The sequence below is a fragment of the Neolamprologus multifasciatus genome, chromosome 20 (genome assembly GCF_963576455.1).
Source record: "Neolamprologus multifasciatus chromosome 20, fNeoMul1.2, whole genome shotgun sequence".
In the NCBI taxonomy this organism is placed as follows: domain Eukaryota; kingdom Metazoa; phylum Chordata; class Actinopteri; order Cichliformes; family Cichlidae; genus Neolamprologus; species Neolamprologus multifasciatus.
The window spans coordinates 18,964,564-18,983,635 of NC_140458.1; the positions used below are offsets into that span (position 1 = coordinate 18,964,564).

General features: G+C 38.7%; 1 protein-coding gene across 1 annotated transcript; it reads right to left on the bottom strand.

Moving 5' to 3' along the window:
• Positions 1–383: 383 nt before the first annotated feature.
• On the bottom strand, positions 384–13,538 carry LOC146494809 (uncharacterized). The gene is made up of 4 exons (XM_085145045.1): positions 4,752–13,538; positions 4,410–4,554; positions 4,094–4,316; positions 384–3,993 (listed from the first exon to the last, which is right to left on the bottom strand). The coding sequence occupies exon 1, from the start codon at positions 13,466–13,468 to the stop codon at positions 5,972–5,974; it is 7,497 nt and encodes a 2,498-aa protein (XP_085001171.1). The 5' UTR covers positions 13,469–13,538; the 3' UTR covers positions 384–3,993; positions 4,094–4,316; positions 4,410–4,554; positions 4,752–5,971.
• Positions 13,539–19,072: the final 5,534 nt, after the last annotated feature.

The window sequence follows — 19,072 nt, forward strand, 5'->3', positions numbered from 1 at the left end:
TTATTGATTTTAACATTCCTGCTCTTTTAATTTTTAATTCAAATAATTGTGGAAGGGCAAAATGATGAACTCGAGATTTCTGGGTGGATATGATATCAATTAGAATAGAATAGATTAGAATAATTATTTAATTGTCCCACAAGGGGAAATGTGGTTGTATCAGCAGCACAAAAAACCCCCACATATACAAACAGAACAGGACACAGAACAGAAACACAATTGTTACATATTTACATCATGGACAATAGTTACCAAAGCAGAGTACAGTACAGTTGTTAAAATTTGAGTACAGATCGGGTGCAAACAGAGCAGGATACTGAAAAATGTTTAAATAGTTAGGAATATTTAGAATAATTAGAAAACTGCAGATTGTGTATCGTACCTGTGCATTAAAAAGTAGACATGTAACTCCCAATAAGTGGGTGTATATATATAAACTGAGAAAAGTAATGTACATAAGTGTAGATCAGCAGGTGGTTCTCCTGAAACCAGTGGACTCAGTACAGACCTGTGGTGATGACAACTATGGCAGAGTTGTCAGAGAACTTCTGTTGGTGGCAGCGTGGGGAGGTGATGGAGAAGTCTGCAGTCTAGGAGGTGAAGAGGAACAGATCCAGCACAGTTCCCTGTGAGGCCGCTGTACAGTAGACAGTGTATCAGAGACACAGCCCTGTGTCCTCACATACTGTGGGCGTTCTGTGAGGTAGTCCAGTATCCACTGGGACATGTGGTGGTCCACTCCTGATAGCTCCAGCTTGTCCCTCAGAAGTCGTGGCTGGATGTTTTTGAAAGCACTGGAGAAATCAAAGAACATGATCCTCACAGTACATCCAGGCTTCTCCGGGTGAGTCAGAGCTCGGTGCAGGAGGTAGATGATGTCATCCTCCACCCCGATGCCAGACTGGTAAGCAAACTGCAGCGGATCCAATGAAGACCTCACCAAGGGGCGCAGATGGTTTAGAACATAGGTGTCAAACTCTGGCCCGCAGGCCAAATTTGGCCCGCAGCCTAATTACATTTGGCCCGCGAAGCCATACCAAATTACTATTAGAGCTGGCCTACTGGTATTATACAGCTAATATATATATTGTTTAGTATTAAGCTTTGCTTGTTCCATATTCAGTTTTCCAGCAAAATTTATTTGAGTCCATAAGAAAAGATTCATTCTTATATCTGGAGGAAGATTTTTTTTCAATAAATATTAATGTTAGCCCGCGACTTTGTTCCAGTTTTGAATTTTGGCCCACTGTGTATTTGAGTTTGACACCCCTGGTTTAGAACCAACCTCTCGAGGGTCTTCATCAGATGTGATGTCAGGGAGGACAGGGAGATGTGATTAAAATTGCCAGAGTTCATGAAAAGGGCCAGAGGGTGCTGTGTTTGGAGTATGCTGGTTACAGTGTGCAGCTAATGTTGGGTCATAGCTGCCAATTCATCCACTTTGTCGGGGAGAGATCTCACATTCCCCATAATAACAGATGAAATTGCTGGCCGGTACCTCTTAACCTTGCTGCGAGGCCTGATCCCGGCCCGAGTACTGCGCTCTCCCTTCTCACCTTGTGGGGGATGTTGGCTTGCTCGGTGGTAGGCAGAACAGCGGAAGCGCCGAGGGCTAACAGCTGCTGGCTAACAACAGATCTCTGCTGTAAAGAATGTGAGGTTGGATCTCCACGCAGTCTCCGGACACAGATGCCGTGAAAAATGCAATAAGAAAAACGATTGTCCATAAAATTCTGAGCTCCATTGTGGGAGATCAGTCCACAAAAGAAAAGCTCAGTCCACAGTCCTAAGTGGGAGCTCAGTCCACAGTCCACAATAGAAAAACAAAAACAAGATTCACAAGAACAACAAAGAAACAAATATTAAAGGGAAAAAAGGACTCTGTCAGGCTGGAGCTGCTGATACTGGCTGCCAGCTCGGAGCGGCGCCTGAAGCTTTTTTTAAAGGCATTCACAGGCAGTGAATTAAAACAGACATTCACATGTGCATATTTAAAGAAACGGGGAAAAAAATAAAGAACGTTAAAGTTGTGGAATAAATAACATTGAAAATTAATTGAATAATAATTAATAAATAATTGAAAAACTGCCCCGTGTTAGAGAGTGACTTATGATAAGTTATTGCTTGGTTTAACTTTACTACTAACAGCTTTATGGTTCTTGTCTGATCAAAACTCAAGTCAGCTGTGTCACTCAAAAGTAATGATAAACAGAAACACATATCACTGAATGTGACCGTCATGAACTGACCAAATTAATCTAAAATCTATACAAACAATTGAAGCATCCATTGGAATTGTGAATATATCCTTGTTTGCCATGTTTATGTTCACAGGCTATTAATTAAAAAAAATTATACATATACATATATATATTTATACATGGGAAGTGAGAAGCAAAATATGTTCTCTGATTTGTTGGAGTTTTTTGCACATACCGTGTGGCAAGGATAAACAACATATTCAAATGCCACGTTAAAATTTTCAAAAGCTTCTTTTTTCAATTTGTTTACAGTTTCCTGATTTGATGATAAATGTGGTACCAAACTAAGGAATACTGTTGAAATGAAGTTCACATTGTGATATATTTCACGTATGGAGAGTCACACAGCTGAACAATTGATGTGCATATTTAAAGAAACAGGGATAAAATAAAGAACATTGTTGTGGAATAAATTATATTGAAAAATAATCAATGTTAGAGAGTGACTTATGATCAGATAATATTTGGGTTAACTTTACCTCTTACAGCTTTTCACATAGTACTGTGACCAGGATGAAAGTCATCATGAAGTAGCTGTAAACAGTAGACTCATTAACATGAATATTATGGTTCTACTCTGACTCATGTCAGCTGTGTGACCTCATAAAATAATAAACAGAAACACATAGCACTGGATGAGACCTTCATGAACTTTTCAAACAGACTTAATGGGTCAAACTATATGTCTGACCCATTATCTATATATATTAGAGCAGCGGTCTCCAACCTTTTTTGCACCACGGACCGGTTTATGCCCAACAATATTTTCATGGACCGGCCTTTAAGGTGTCGCGAATAAATACAACAAAATAAAACTAGTACCGGTACCGAAAAAAAAAGATTTATTCATAACACACGTGAAAAGACCCAGGAAAACCGAGTAAACGATAAAAACGATAACAAAATAACGCTAAAAACCAATAAAAACCCTGAAAACCATACATTTCACACCTGAGCCTTAACTCTCGCGGCCCGGTACCAAACAACTCACTGACCGGTACCAGTCCAAGGCCCGGGGGTTGGGAACCGCTGTATTAGAGCAGTCTAAGCACAGATGTGGAAAACCACTGTTACACCTATTCTATACTCATGTACTTACTGACACCCCATACTAAGACAATATTCATACAAACACACTTTGAGCTTTCTTTACTTATCCTCTTAAACACTTTCTTTTTTTGAGATTGTGTAATCTCTATAAAGAATATGTGTAATGGTTCAATAGATTCTGATTTAAATGTCCATAGTAATCAAATGATCATTATTGTGCATCCTACAATTTATGATTTAGAGCTGTGTGTTTGTACAAATTCAGGTTGCTATACTTATAGACTAAAATTACACTAATCCACTATTTACCCAAACAAGTTATGTTGTTTGGGTAAATAGATTGGGATTTTTCTACAACATAATTATTCAACAATCAAAAATACAAAACAATATATGTGCACATTAATCCAAAGTTCAGTTTTATATGTCCGATATTGTTTGTAAAATCTGGTGACACAAACAGAGTCAAAAATTCATTGTTAGTGTGACATGTGGCTCTATTTACCTTTGAACAATGATGTGCTGCTAAAAAATAATATGTTAATTAAAAATGTTTTTGTTTAGTAAAAGGACTGAAATCACAAGGAAACTGTCACCTTAAAGCCTCATTTTAAATACCATCACAAACAGATGTTTTCCACGCAGTTTTCCACTCCAGCACATCCGATCACTGCATCTAAATCTAAAAGAAAGACAAAAACATATCAAACATATCAAATATCAAATATAATTTACACAATGGAAGACTTTTGATTTAATAAATAAGCTGAAATAAGTGTTACCGTTGAATATTTGTGGGAAAAAAATCTGATGCTACCACAAGAATGCAAAGTCACACTGGAAACGATGACAGGCTTGCAGCCCTGTCTTCCTGGAGTGAGGTGCCTGATCAGTAGCAGTGAGGTGACAGAAGTTGGTGTCTAAAAGAGCGGTCAAACACTGACACTCTGTCCACTTGTGTAGAGTCTAAGAAGCTGGAATGCAGGCACACTGTACAAGCTTGTTCTAAAAAAAATACAGAAAAAAACAACAACATTTCATTAGTATTAAGGCATAAAAACTACAAACAAGTTATACAATGAGAAAATTTTAAAATACCTCATACGTGCTGCAGGCCAATAACCAGAATCCAGAGCAATCTCACACCATGTGAGTGTAAGATTGGTGAAGATAGACACAAGCTCAAGTGATGAGGTTTGAATGTCTCAGTTTGGAAACTGAAAAACTCAGAAGACAGCAATACCTGCACAGAGAGAAGAGGTAGGAAAAAACCCCATAGATTTTTCATCCAAAATGTGAATTAAAAGTCATAAAGTGCCAATTAGTTTAATCATTTGAGTGTGGAATTATTTATGAAATAAACAGGGTTTAAATGAATCAATTAATTAAATTAAAAGCTCTGACTTGTATTTTGTTTTTATCAAAGATAAAGAATCATACCTCTCTCTGCTCTGTAGATCACTGGACTCTGACAGGAAATACAGTTTCCTCAGTATAAGTCATCCTTGATGGTTTCAGAGGTGTCGACTGTGGCAGCATAGTGATGGTCTCTAGATTAGGCAGGAGGTCAGGTGATGTGATCTTCTCCATTGAAGACACACTGGTATGGCAGTTCATAAAACAGCAGTGTCTGTGTGACATGTAGTTATCTGTGCAGTCCAGCACTGATGGATCAGGTTCAGATTGCCAGTTCATGAAGATGATGTTATGATGTTGTTGTTTTAGCTGAGGATGGTGACGTTTGAAGGTTTTGCCACAAAGGAGACATGACTGTGTGTGCCCTGTCTGAAGAAAATAAACCTACAAAACATAAAGTGCTTTCAACACTACCCACCCTCCCCACCCACCCATCTCAGCCCCCAAGTGTCAATATAATGCTGGTATGGGGTGTCAGTTAGTAAATCTACTTAGTGCATCAGAAAGTATGGGCTACACCTAAAGCCCATGCTTTCTGATGTCTTTGCAGCTATTTCCAGCTGCTCAGAGAATTCTGACTTGGCCTTTATCCACCCAAACCCAAACCCACCCGGATAAAGGCCAAGTCAGAAAATTGATGCAGAAACTTTCCATTTACATCTAAATCAGTTTTTATAAACATTCTGCTACCTGTAAAAAATATTTTTCTCCACTAAATGTATTAATACAGAAATCTCTGGTAGCCTAAGGATAGTTTAAAACTTTTTACATTTTTTTGTACCTGTAAAACATGATCAACAAAAACTCATTTACCGAAAAAACCTTTGATTCTACAAAATCTATTATAATCAAGCAAATATAATTGTCTGTATTTATTCATGTGACCCATAATAAATACGTGCATTTATCAGGGATTTATTTGTTTACTATTTAATATTTTGAAAGCCCTTTCACAGGAAGCTCTCATTTGTTGAGATACATACATCACAGTGAAATAAAGTATCAACAAAAAGAGAGGACAATTTACATCAATGAAAAAAATGCATTTTAAAAGAGTAGATTTAGTCATTTAAAACATGAGTATAAAAAATAAATGTTGCTGCACATTTCAGATCAGAGGCATGATAACAGAAGGCAGACAATTTTTTCAATGAAAAGTCTTTTTCATACTCTACAATCAGTAAACTGTAAAAAAAAAAACAAAAAACGTGATCTGTAATTGTTTCAAAACTCACCAGATGACTTCATGATTGGCTCGAGGACAGGACACAAAACACAGGGTTGTGGTAGCTGTAATATGTTCTCAGAACACCTGAATGGAGGCTTTTCTGTGGCTGAGAAATAAAAATTAGGTCAAGCAGGGTGTTCTTGTCTGTAGTGGCAGAAGTGATCAGCTGTGAATACCCTCTCGACTGAAACTGCTCCAGAATCTGTTTTCTTCCACTCTGTAACTGGTTCTCATTAAAATCTCCACACACAATTATTGGGTGACAGTCCATTATTTCAAGTGAATCTAAAAGACTTACCAGGTTTTGCATGAACGGTGTCAAACTGTAGTCTGGGGGTCTGTACACAACCGCAATGAGCGCAGGGAATGGAGCCTGAACCTTCAACACTAAAAACTCAAGATCAGTGACATTATGCAGATACTGTTTTACCTGAACCTGAAAATGATTCCTCAAATACACAACAACTCCACCACCACTTCTGCTGGCCATGTGAGGAAAGTTTGTGTAGGACACATGTCTGTTGCGTTTGAACATGGTGTAGCCGTCCAAATGAAGACTGTCTGCAACAAAGGAGCCTTGGAGGTGAGACTCTGTGAGACACAAAACATCTGCTAAACACATTTCATGATGACTCTTGATGTCACTGATGTGAGATGGCAAACCCTCCGTATTGTGATGGATCAGTGTAAGAGTGTCAGGTCTGCTGGCTGTTTCTCTGACCTGAAGAAGAGGCATCATTTCCTCAACACTGGCTTGTCTCATGGTTTGGAGCGCTGCAGTTACCTCGGGATTGCCGTAAATCTTTTTCTCATCCAAGTCCTGTAAATAGAGTCCACTGAGAGACGTCACCCTGCTGAGAGCAACATAAGCCATACCTGGTTCAAAAATGTTCTTCATTGAAACTACAGCTGTCTGTGTTGTAAGACCCTGAGTTTTGTGAATTGTGCAGGCAAATGCTAGCTTTACAGGAAACTGTCTGCGTACCGCTCCTTTAAACTTCAGACTCTCCTCTGCTCTCTCAATGTAAACCAGATCATCAGATGCTGCATTAGCACTGTGGTTGCTTCTTACAGACTGCCGGTTGTCCATTCTGAGCCCCAGTTTAATTATTTGTCCATCATTTTCAGATCTCACCACCTTTATCAGTATACCAAAAGCACCGTTGACCAAACCGTTTAGTGTGTCCAAGTTTCTGGTCAGCATCACTCGAGCTCCTTCAGCGACGTTTAGGGTGTCGGGTAAATCATTTCGCCCACCTGTAAATGGTTTGTCTCTTCGTGCCATTCTGCCTGTACGTTTATCCTTCTGGAAATCGTCTGCAGTGATGATTGTGATGTTTGAATGAAGCTTCTTCAGGGTATCTGTGTTATGGGATTCCACATTCTTGTTGGTGGCATAGATGTGTAAGACCTCAGTTGGACATTCTTCTGGTGCAGTCACAGCCTGTGACAACAAATCTTTGTCGCACTGAGAAAGCTCATCTGTCTTTTCTTTCACTCTAATCCTGTTCAACATCTCTGCAAAGGCCACATCATCTTTCTGACGCATGATCTCGGTTAGAGTGATCATCTGAAAATGTTCCTGCCATAGGTCAATCTGTTCTGGATCGTAAACACAGAGAGGTTTAGACTGTCGCACTGGTGGCAGCTGGTAAAAATCTCCAACAGCTAAAACTGACATTCCACCAAAAGGTCTCTGAGTGCCTTTGATTTGTTTCAGTCTTGCATCCACATAAGCAAAAAGGGGTTTTGAAACCATCGAAATCTCATCAATAACAATAATTTCAGCATTCATCAGCTCAGATCTGACTTCATCCAGTTGGTTACCAAGTCCTTGAATGGGTGGTTTCAGACTCCTGGGTAGTTTCAGTAGAGAATGTAATGTAGAGCCATTGATAGAAAAAGCTGCTGTACCGGTAAATGACGTCAGTAAAACAGTTGGATTTGATATGTCAGCTTCTTCTGCATTAGCAGGCAGTCTGCTCAGGATCTTTGATGCCTCAGAGTGAATACATTTAATCAGATGTGACTTTCCAGTTCCTGCACCACCGTTGATATAGAAGAAAAATGGATCTGGGTTCAAACCACAAACGCGCTGAATACACCAGTCTCTTATGGCATAGAACACGCAGGCCTGCTTCTGGTTCAGATTCTGATACATTACACGTACCACAGCTGGATCTACTGCAGGTTGTTCTCTGATGGCTCTGATCTCTGTTACAGCATCAGACTGACGACTGTAGTCGGGAACGTTCTCCTGTTCGTTCTCATCATCATCATTTCTCTCAGGAAGATTCTCATCACATTGCAGCCTCACAACTTCAGATTCAGGAGCCAGATTACACCATTCATCAATCACAACATCCCTATTTTGTTCAAACTCTTCCAGTGCACTCTCAATATCCTCAGAGTTCTTCTCATACTTGTCTTTATTTCTTTTCACAATCCGTTTAACAGACTCACTGTGGTCTGAACATGGAAGTCGTACACAACCTGAGTTGTAGAAGGACTGATAGGTTTGGAAACATTGTGGTTTCAGTTCCTGCTCTGATCTGTGTGGAAGGTAAAGTCTCAACAGTCGTCCATAAAATTGCTCAGGATCTTTTTCTTGTGAACAGTGGTAATATCTGATTATAGCTGGTTTATCATTCTTTCGCCTTTGTACAAATCCAAGCTGGTTCAGAAGAGGAAGCACATCTTTTCCTTCATTTGGGCCACTCACCAACCTGCACAGCGCAGCAAAATCAGCCAGTGACATTTCCTCATATTCTGGTGTCTCAGGTCTACATTTGTATTTATCACTCAAACTTGTCATCCAAATATTACAACTGTCATGTGTTGTGGTTTCCAGATAGCTCATGGGGCGACTCATTTTTACCGGGTTATCATCTGTTGGTACAAATACAACACTGCGGGAACATTTTTTCATTTTTAGGCCACAGACTCGAGTCACACACTCCTGTGCACTGATTTCTCTCTTTTTTGAGTAAGCCTGCATCACAGCTCTCATTTCGTCACATTCATTGACCGTGTTCTTTGCAGAGTTATCAATAACTGTCTTCAGGTATTCAGAGAGGCCAGATTCTTTCTTCGTTATATATTTACAGAGGTATTCTATACATGAATAGGCATTCAAAATTAATGAGACATCTATATTTGCGTTCCAGGCTTCAAGCAGGTGTGGGTTGTAATTGTTGATCCAACAGTCCTTTGGGTCACGTTTCAGAATCAGCGCTGTTTTCTTGTTTATGTCCTGGAGGCATTGTTCATACTCATTCATTGTCAAGTTGCATTGTGACAGAATCTGCTCTATGGTGAGAGAAGCAGCTTCAGGTTCCTTCAGCAGGTTCATCAAAGGTCTGAGTTTGGCTTTTGCAGCTTGAGTGTCTGAATCCTCATCCTGTCTCACAATCATTGTTCTTGTGGCTGGTGGTTTTGGAAACCCAAATCTACAACCAGAGTTCACACTCTTAAAACATGTTTTTGTGTGGCTTTTGCTGTGCTTTTGTAGTTCAGTGACTTTTTTGTGCAGTTCAGGTTGTTTTTCTGGATCAGGGAGTTGAGCCGAGATGTATCTGTCCACAAAGTCACAGACAGTTTGGTCGTCATCCACATCTACTTCTACCTTTTCTCGAATCCACAGCAACATGTGTATATGCGGACTACCTCTGTGCTGGAACTCTACTCTGTAAAAGTAATCAATGATTTCACCAAGGGGCTGTGCAGGAGAAAAAAGCAAATCTCTGAACAAAGCCTCAACACGTTTATCAAACATTCGCATGGTGGTTACTGGATTTGATCTTAGGATTTCACACTTTTCTGACCAGTCCAGGGCTTCAAAATCAACCTCTTCACCTTGCTGTCTCTTTATTGCTTGAATCACTTCAGGCCATCTCATCTCAGCAGCAGAGAAAGTGACAAAGAACTGAGGTTGTCCTATTTGACGAAGCATACTGAATAAATCTTTGGTAGTTTTCTGCCAGTAAGCTGGAGTTCCTCTGAGTGGCTGCATAAATCTGATTGCATCTTTATTTCTTACCAGCTTCTCTACTTCTGTCTTACTTTGTAACATTCCTGATGTGATTTTGCGTCCATCTTTGGTCATAGTTTTACCTTTCCTTAGCTGTATTGTCATGCTGGAATTAGCCAAGTGTATTTCAGTGACAAACTGTGAGAAAAACAGGTAATTTGTATCTCTAGCAAATCTTGCATCAATGTTGAAAAGCCTTGACTTGAAGTATGCACTCGGTGTGAGCTTGAGACGTCTCTTTTCATCCAGTGTATTCTGACCAGTAGGAAACTGCACAGGAAATGCCATCGCTTCCAAATGAGGAGTTCTGAAGAAGCTAACAGGATTGTTTCTTTCTGCAGGAGCCACACAATATGTGTTATCAGTGAAACAGAGAATCTCTTCTGAAATGTCTACAGGCTGCAGACAACTTTCTAGAGCAAAACCTCCATTGTTCAAATCACTTTCTGGTTCCTCTGGGTTTTGTTCCTCTGGTTGTTCATCACAGGATTGCATATTAATAGCTTGTTCACTTTCAGACTCAGTTTCGCATAAAAGGGCATCTTTTTCATAGTTGTCAATTTCCATTAAATCTGCTTCATTATAATCATCACTTCCCATGCTGGCTTCATCACTGCTGTCATCATCAGGTAACGTTGGATCACAAAGCAATGCATCATCTCTGATAATAATATCTGTGTACTGTGGGTGAATCTGTTTGAGTTTACGCAGAGCTTGAATGAGTTTAGACCAGGTGACAGTCTGGAACAGCTGATGGCCTTTGTAGCACAGTCGTCTTTTCAGCTTGATCCTCATTATCTGTGATTGGCTTCTGAGCCTCGGTAAACAGTCAACTGTTTGTTGGACTTCAGATGGTACACACACCACATTACCACGTATGAGTCTTTGTCTGCCCTTTGGAAGTGGAATAATCTTTGCAAATGGGATGCATTTGGCAATCAGATGTCTCTCCAGAATGTTGAGATCACACAGTTCAGCTGGAATATCCTGCAGTTCTAAACCATTGACAGCAGCAAGCCTTGGCATGCGTCCACTTTTGAGGGAACTGTGACACGTGTGACAGATATACTCCTTTTTTCTCTCGACAGGAAAGTTGCATTGATCATTACATGCTTCATCACACATATGAACAAATTTACCAGTTAGACACTGTTGAGCTACAGTTTGGTGTTTTGAGTAATTTTCTCTTTTGCAGATTTTCACCTGATTAGGAAAAGAAGCTTTTAGACAAACAGTACAAACATGAGATGGTGCTGACTTAATGTTTGATCTGAAACGAGATATGGCCTCATTCATTATACTGTTATCTGGATGATACTGTAAACTTTCAGCTGGTCGATGCATCTGGCGATATTTTCTTTTTATGTTCATTGCACAGCTGATATTATGCATCTGTCTGAAAGAAAAACTGTTCCAATATTTTACTCTCATTCGTTCTCTCATATTCTCTTTGTGTTGTTGCTGAAATTGTCTCTCTTCTCCATAACGCTTAGTCATGTAAGATAGTTTTTTCTTTTTAAATTCTTCACTTTCTCTATATAGTTTATATACATGTGACCTCATGCAGGCTTTATGTTTCTCTCTGAATTCAACAGAACTTCTATATGTTCTTCTTATATGTTCTTTCTGCTTTTCTCGGAATATAGAAGACTCTCTATATGTTCTTCTTATGCGTTCTTTCTGCTTTTCTCGGAATATAGAAGACTCTCTATATGTTCTTCTTATGCGTTCTTTCTGCTTTTCTCGGAATATAGAAGACTCTCTATATGTTCTTCTTATGCGTTCTTTCTGCTTTTCTCGGAATATAGGACTGTCTTTGTATGTCCTTATGACACGTTCCCTTTTTCTCTCTCTAATTTTAGCACTTTCTCTATACAGCCTTTTCATTTGCTCCTTCTGTTTTTCCTTAAAATCATCTCTTTCTTTGTAGATCTTTCTCAAATGTTCTGTCTGTTTCTCTCTATATGTAGCATTTAGTTTATACAGATTATTTTTGTACACTCTCTTCTTCTCTCTGTGATCTGGATCATTAGACTTTCTACTGGAATTTCTTTTCTTTGCCTTAAAGCTTTCATCAAAAGTGTACATCTCCCTTTCCTTCCTTTTCTGATTTTCCTTTCTTTGTGGTAATTTCTGTTGGGCCAGTGACCTTCTCCTCATTTTTTGTGCTTGCTGTTTATTACGTTTCAAAATTTTATGTGGCAGTTCCTGTGTTGCCTTAGTTGAACAGGAGGCAGTGTTCGAATCATTCTGAGGAACAGCATCTGATACTACCTGAGTTTCTCTCACAGAAGATGCATAGGTTTCTTTCTGTAAATAATCAGAAGGACAATTCTTGTTTTCAGTAGCAGCTGTCTCATCTGAATAATCCACTCTGGATGATGTCACTTCAGTGATTACAGTCTCCATAACAGTTTTCCTTGTCTGCTCAGTGGATGTTTGGGAATTTAATTCATGGACAGGTTCATTTAAAGCTGCGGCTGAAACACTTGTAGCAGTTTGTCTGTTTTCGGTGGTTTGATTAGCATCTCTTTGGTCAGCAGCGTTTTCACTGTGAAACTCGACAGGCTGTAGCTCATAAGTGCAGGTTGGTGCGATGCTAAACATTCGGTACAAGCATTTGATCCTGTCAATCATGTCGTTAAGACGTGTGAATTTTAGCATAACTGCAGTTCCACCACTTACACCTGGCAACAACGGCATCCCTGTAGACTTACGTGGGTGAGGATCAAAATATGCATATTCACCTGAAATCAGCCTGCAAACTGCAATGGCGGTTCCTCCCATGACTAGCAAAGCGTAGCAAACCTCTGAAGCCAAACACTGTAGTCCCTGTTCAAGGCTAGGCAGGTGATCTGTACCATCAAATGTGCCGTAACGAGCAAACTGAGAAATGTCCACTTGATACTCTTGTCTGCGGCTGGTGACCACTGTGGGAAGCTCATCGCAGGCTAGAAATACGCTGTTCACAAACCTCTTTCTGGCATCTGAATACACGGCATGGCCTTTGTCCAACACACGGTTAAGATCTGCTCTCGTAATGAATTCATCCTCGTGTAAGAATGACAGGAAAACCAAACTGTTAGCCATGCATTGCTGATTCCGGTACTTTCCATACTTAGGAGAGGCCTGGCTTCGGGATGCACAGATACTACTCACTCGTGGACGACTTTCTCTGTTTGTAACTTGTACATGAGACGGTCCTGGAGTTTCTCCATCATGCTGCGTTTGCACAGTTACCTGGGGTTTAGTCTGTCTTACCTGTTGCACTTCAGCCTTTGGCACAGACACTGAATGAACACCTCGCTTTACCACATCTGCATAAGATACTGCGGCTGTCTGAACGCTACTCTGCACTTCTGGACTGGAAAAAGTTGTGACAGACACCTTTACCTGCTCACCACTCTGAGACACGTTTACCTGTTCTTTCTGCTTTTGCCGTCTAAGCTTCTGAGACTGCGACCTTTGACCTTTCCTTGGCATTTTGTTAAGTACAAACTACACCTTATGTGTATTTCTACACAAATATAAACAAAACTCAAATCTGGAAACAGTGAAAAACTTGTAAGTCTTCAAATTGCTATCAAATCTGAGAAATGTAAAATTATTTAAATGTTCTTATGGATATGTAAATGGCTGACTTAAATCCAAACTCAATATTAAAGATATTCAAAGTTCTCTGAAAACACTTGGGTCAGTTTTATTGTAGCTTTTTCAGAAACTGTATGTTTTTTAACCAGACTGGTTAATGATTAGATCTATACTTCTGTAACAGGATATTTAGAAATCACAACAATCAATAAAACTTCTGGCTCTTAAATAGAGTTTATGTAAATCTTTGAGATATCTAATACTTAAATCAACTATATGGAGCTGTGATGGTGATCAGTGATCAGATGAGAGGCGATGAGGATTCTTCAGCTGGATGTTCTGCAGCAGTCAGGAAACAGGAAGTCTGGGACCTCAGGGCAGCTTCTCGATGACAATTGTGACTGAACACTTACACTGAGTAATAGAAATGGGTTTGAATAACAATAGTATTTATATATAACTTACTGTAGTCAAATGTTATAGTCAATGAAACAGACTTGAAAAATGTATTCGGATCTGATTTAATATTTATGTGAATACAGTAGTCTGAATGTATGTATTACAAAATAACCAATTATCTCATTACAGATAAGCCTTTAAAAATGTGTATATTTTATATAATTTATCAAAGTAATTGCACCTGTAAGGCAAACTATCAGTGTAATGCCAAGTCAAAACTATAAATGTGGAGCTGTGTAAGTAGTTTGTACTGTAAAATCTACTGTACTATAATTCTACTACTGTATATTCAACTTTCTACTTGCAATTTCCAGCAAAATTAGTAGGTATGAGAGAGTTTAACAACAGGAAAGAAGGAGCAGTGAGAGCAGAGATCTCTCAGATTTCTGAAAACAGATCGACGAAGTTGTGGTAACTTCAATTTCCAAAAACTTGGTTTCTTGTCAAACTTGGTTTCTTGTCAAACTTCGATTTCTTGTCAACCTTAGATTTCTTGTCAACCTTAGATTATTTGTCAACACAGGTTCAAGCTTGTCAAAATTAGATAGAGCTCATGGCGGAGAATGATAGAAGATAGAATGGCTTGTCAACAAAGATGGAGCAGGGAGAGGGAGAGTGATAGGACAGACTGAATTGCTTGTCAACGATAGAGGGAGAGAGTTTTCTGCAGCAGGTCACCTGTAAGACAAAAAGGGACTGGAATTAGGCATATTTCCAATAAACATGGTTTTCCAGTATTTTTCGGACTATAAGTCACACTTAAAATTCTTTAGTTTTCTCAAAAATTAACAGTTTACCTTATGTATTAATTCTGGCTGTGCTTAGTGACCTCAACCCAATTTTATGTGCTACATGGCGCTCAAACATCTGTCAAAATGTTTTAGTATGACTTTGGAAAGCTTTAAAGCTGCAGCGCTTGATGGATTGTTGGAGCATTACAGCTACAGTAGTCAGGAGCCTTGCGGAGTAATTCGTATTGTCCTTAAACATAATATTATGGTGTGTGTATGAGGACCTGTCATCTGTTTAGAGACATGCGTACGAAGCAGATTCCAAACCGATCAATCCATGAAGAATTTGATAGATTTGTGGAAGAGGACTGAACAGAAAAAGATAGTGTATTGTTATGTGTTACCACTGAAAAATGTTGAGAGTTACTGTGAATGAGTTGAATAGTTTGAGTTATCTGAATATTTGGTTAGCTGCATTCGCCTTATAATCCGAAAAATACAGTACATACAGGGCTTTACATATTGAAGAGTTCCACAGTACATTATTGGACTGAATTGATTGAAAATGCTCAAAAATGGTGGTGGAACTATTCTAAAGAAATTTTTACATTCTATTAACACAATAAAAACAAACAGTGTCTATAAACTTAAACCAAGATGTGCTGCTACAATAACCTACTGTAAATATCATATGGTACAACAAAACCCACACACTGAGGTTAGAGCAGACAATTTCAGGCCACCTGCTTAAAATTTATGCCACATCACACTAAAATCCCTGTTTCTGTGTACTTACCTGGGACAACAGTACATCATAATATCTGGGCACACAGAAACAGGGATTTAAGATCCATTAACATAAAAGTAAACAATACTTTATTCAGTATGACTTTTGGCAAAATGAGAAATTTGGAGATGGATGGTTCCTACAAAGCAGTTTCTACATATTTCAGTCACATTTGGGGTATGTTTAATACACAGCCATAAGCACTCCACTAAATCTAGGATGTACTTATAATGGCCGATTTAAAGGCCTAATTAAGTGTAGTATGATGATAATTTCTTTATAGATCATTTAATCATAGAATACAGAAATGAGTGCTGTATCTGTGCTTTAGATTTTTTCCAGTCATCAACAAAATCTTTAATTAAAAGACTAATTCAAAGAGCAGTTTTCAGACAGTGACTTAATTTAATGAAGGGAAAGAAGCTTTAGAAATCCACAAGGCCCTACTTGAAGACTTAATTGTACCTAAACTGCTATTCATGAGCTGCTCTAATGTGAAATAATATGTGCTGCTACAATAACCTACTGACCTCTGTAGGTCTGGAAATGTTTACACAGACTTTTCTAGGATTTGATGACTTTTGATGATCACCAATAGCTGTGCTCACTCACAGCACTACACTGAATCTCCTATAATGAGAAACATTTCCCAGCACTGCACCTCAGAAAAACCTTTACTTACCAGACTTGAGACGATCAGATCAGCAGTCTAGAGAAAGGAAACAATTCATCAGATCACTGTTTGATGATTCAGACTGTAGAGCCTCTTCACACACAATCCAATTTACTGTGACACAAATTAACTAGTAAAATCCTCAATTACTTTAAGCTTTTTTAAGTTTACTGTAGTCTAAAGAGGAGATAATTGAACTGCAGGGTCTCACATGGCTACAGCAAGTGTAATAAAAGCATTATTACTACAGAAATGCAAAGAACAGGCACCAATATTTGTTGGCACAAGTGCAGGACACACCAAATATTTCCTACACAGAAGCCTTGTGGTTCCAACATTTTCTACAACAGGTCAGAGCTAATAAAGTGTGAAAAACCAAAATTTTTAATGTCCTTTCAGGTTAAAAACATTAAATACAAAGTAATTCTTGAAATCAAAAGCAACAGAAAACCTCATCATGTTTTGGTTAGTCTGATATGAATATGCAAATCCTAAAATACATGTAAATACTGACATGTTACAATAAAAGAGGTGCAGAATGTTTTGTGAAATGAAATGTCTTAAAATATTACACTTAAAATTCCTTTCATTGTACCAGTTGCTAGGAATATTTATGTATGTTGCAATGTCCCTTTTTGGCAACATTTCTATTTAATTTTAAAACACATTATATTCACTAAATAAGTAATAAACTAATTCGACACAATGGCTGTAATGTACCTAACAATGTCCACTCACACCTCTGGTTCTCTTAGTTTTTATTATTGCTTAACTGTTAAAGCTATTACTTATACCGAGTCAGGCAAAATACTTCTACAGTGTTCTGACTTTAATGTAATACATCAGCAGAATTTGAGAGACAATATAGATCAATACCTGTGCAGCTCTTAAGTGTTTGAGCAACCACTTATACTGACTCCCCTAAAACACTTTCATTGTTTTGTCTGCTACTTAAATCCACAAACATAAGGAGAAAATGAACAACTGTATAAAGACATCTGACATTTAACTATGTTTGGATTCAATAAGCCATAAAAAAATTAAATCATACATAAATGGGCTATTAAACTTCTGGGACATTTTCAGGGACAGTCAGAGGCCCTGTGTGGGGGCTTTGCTGCTACAGGTCACAAATCCTGTGTTTTCGTCAATCAGTAAATGGAAACATATCACAAAAAGTCAAACTACTGTATGTAAGTCGTCAAATGTGCTATGCAATGCCAGGTTCATACTGCTTCAGTTACAATCACTGTTTACTTACCAGCAAAGGCAAAACCAAAGATCTCTTTCACTCTGTGTAACAAAAGACAAAGCACAAAAACACAGAATGAGACAACTCAAATCAGCATCACAGTCAATACTGCATCACTCTGTGTAGTCCAAAAGATTCAGTACACTTCTTTGTTTACCACAGCAACAAACAACTCACCTCTTTTTTCTACACCTTATTAAAGATTACTGTCTTCATTAAGGTAAAACGTGGTTTCATCCGTTTGCAATAAACCACACACGTTTCTCAGTTATGTGATAGCTCTATTAGTTTGGTGCTATTAGATAACACAGTAGATTTAATAAGCAATGATTTGCTACACCTAGCAATGCACACTTTATCAAATTCTGACATCACAATTTCAAAGCATGAACAATCATAAATGAAAGCTTGGGTGATATATTTGTAGGCTTCAACATTTGAGTTGGTCTGCATTCAAATTCTGCTTCCTAAAAATATTATCACCTGCACACAGTATCATTTAGTATCATTTAATATGCTGTTGTTTTAAATATTTACATATCATATTTATAATATTAATGGTGCACTGCTGCATTTTATTTATTTGAAGGTGGACTTTTTTATATTTCATTAATTTTTCACAAAGTCAGAAGTTAAACAGAGCTGCAGGTGTAGGTTTTATTTAAAAAACCAACCTGCACAAACAAGTGTTTGTTAAACAGTTCTTAAAATTTAACTAAAAAACTAAAATTAATTAATTAAAAAAACTTCTTGTTAAGAGATGTTATTATTCTTATATTATGTGTTTTATCCTCACTCTCTCTCTCCCTTCTGTTAATTAACCCACAACACAAACACCAGCACGACTCTTTTTCTCCCCGGCTGTGTCCCAAAACGTTGGCTGCATCCTCCGGAGGCATTTGAAGGCCGATTATGTCACAGCCAGGCGACGAAGGCTGTCCCAATTCGTCGACCCCTTCAAATGCGGCTGACATGACATGCGTCCTTCATTTCCCCTAATTTGAAGGATGGGTCGGGTGTGTCGTTCGTGGCCCACCATATCCCAGAATTCATAGCGCGGCCCAGCCAAATTTCAGCTGCCAACAATGGCGGCCGCTACTAAGTTTTAAAATTACTTTTATTAATCTTTCTGGCCCACAAAATAAATTTTTAACATATTTTAAGGCGAGAAAGTGGCGGTGTAAATTACAAATACAAATTATGGCTGGGTTCCTCCAGGATTTTCACACAGCTGAATAAACGTTAAACAACCGAGAATTTACGCCAGTGTCCAGTTATATTTTAAATAGCAAGGAGCAGACTGCCGAGTTTATTAAATTCCAGCGAGACAGCGGTGACGCTAATCTGAAGGCTAGACCGTCATTTCACAGCCTCGCACTTCCGGCCTTCTCGGCCTTTGAAGGACCCGGCCCACATAGACCGCGAAGGCCGGGTCCTCCGAAGGATGCAGCCGACTTTGTGGGACACAGCTAATGGCGCTAAAATGGCTCCTTTGAAGTTGCCGACCCTGCTAATCAGTGGTTCTAAAATGGCGGCTCATTACCTTACAACCTAAAGAATGAGGCCGTTTTAACTGACTTTACTGTAACTTCAC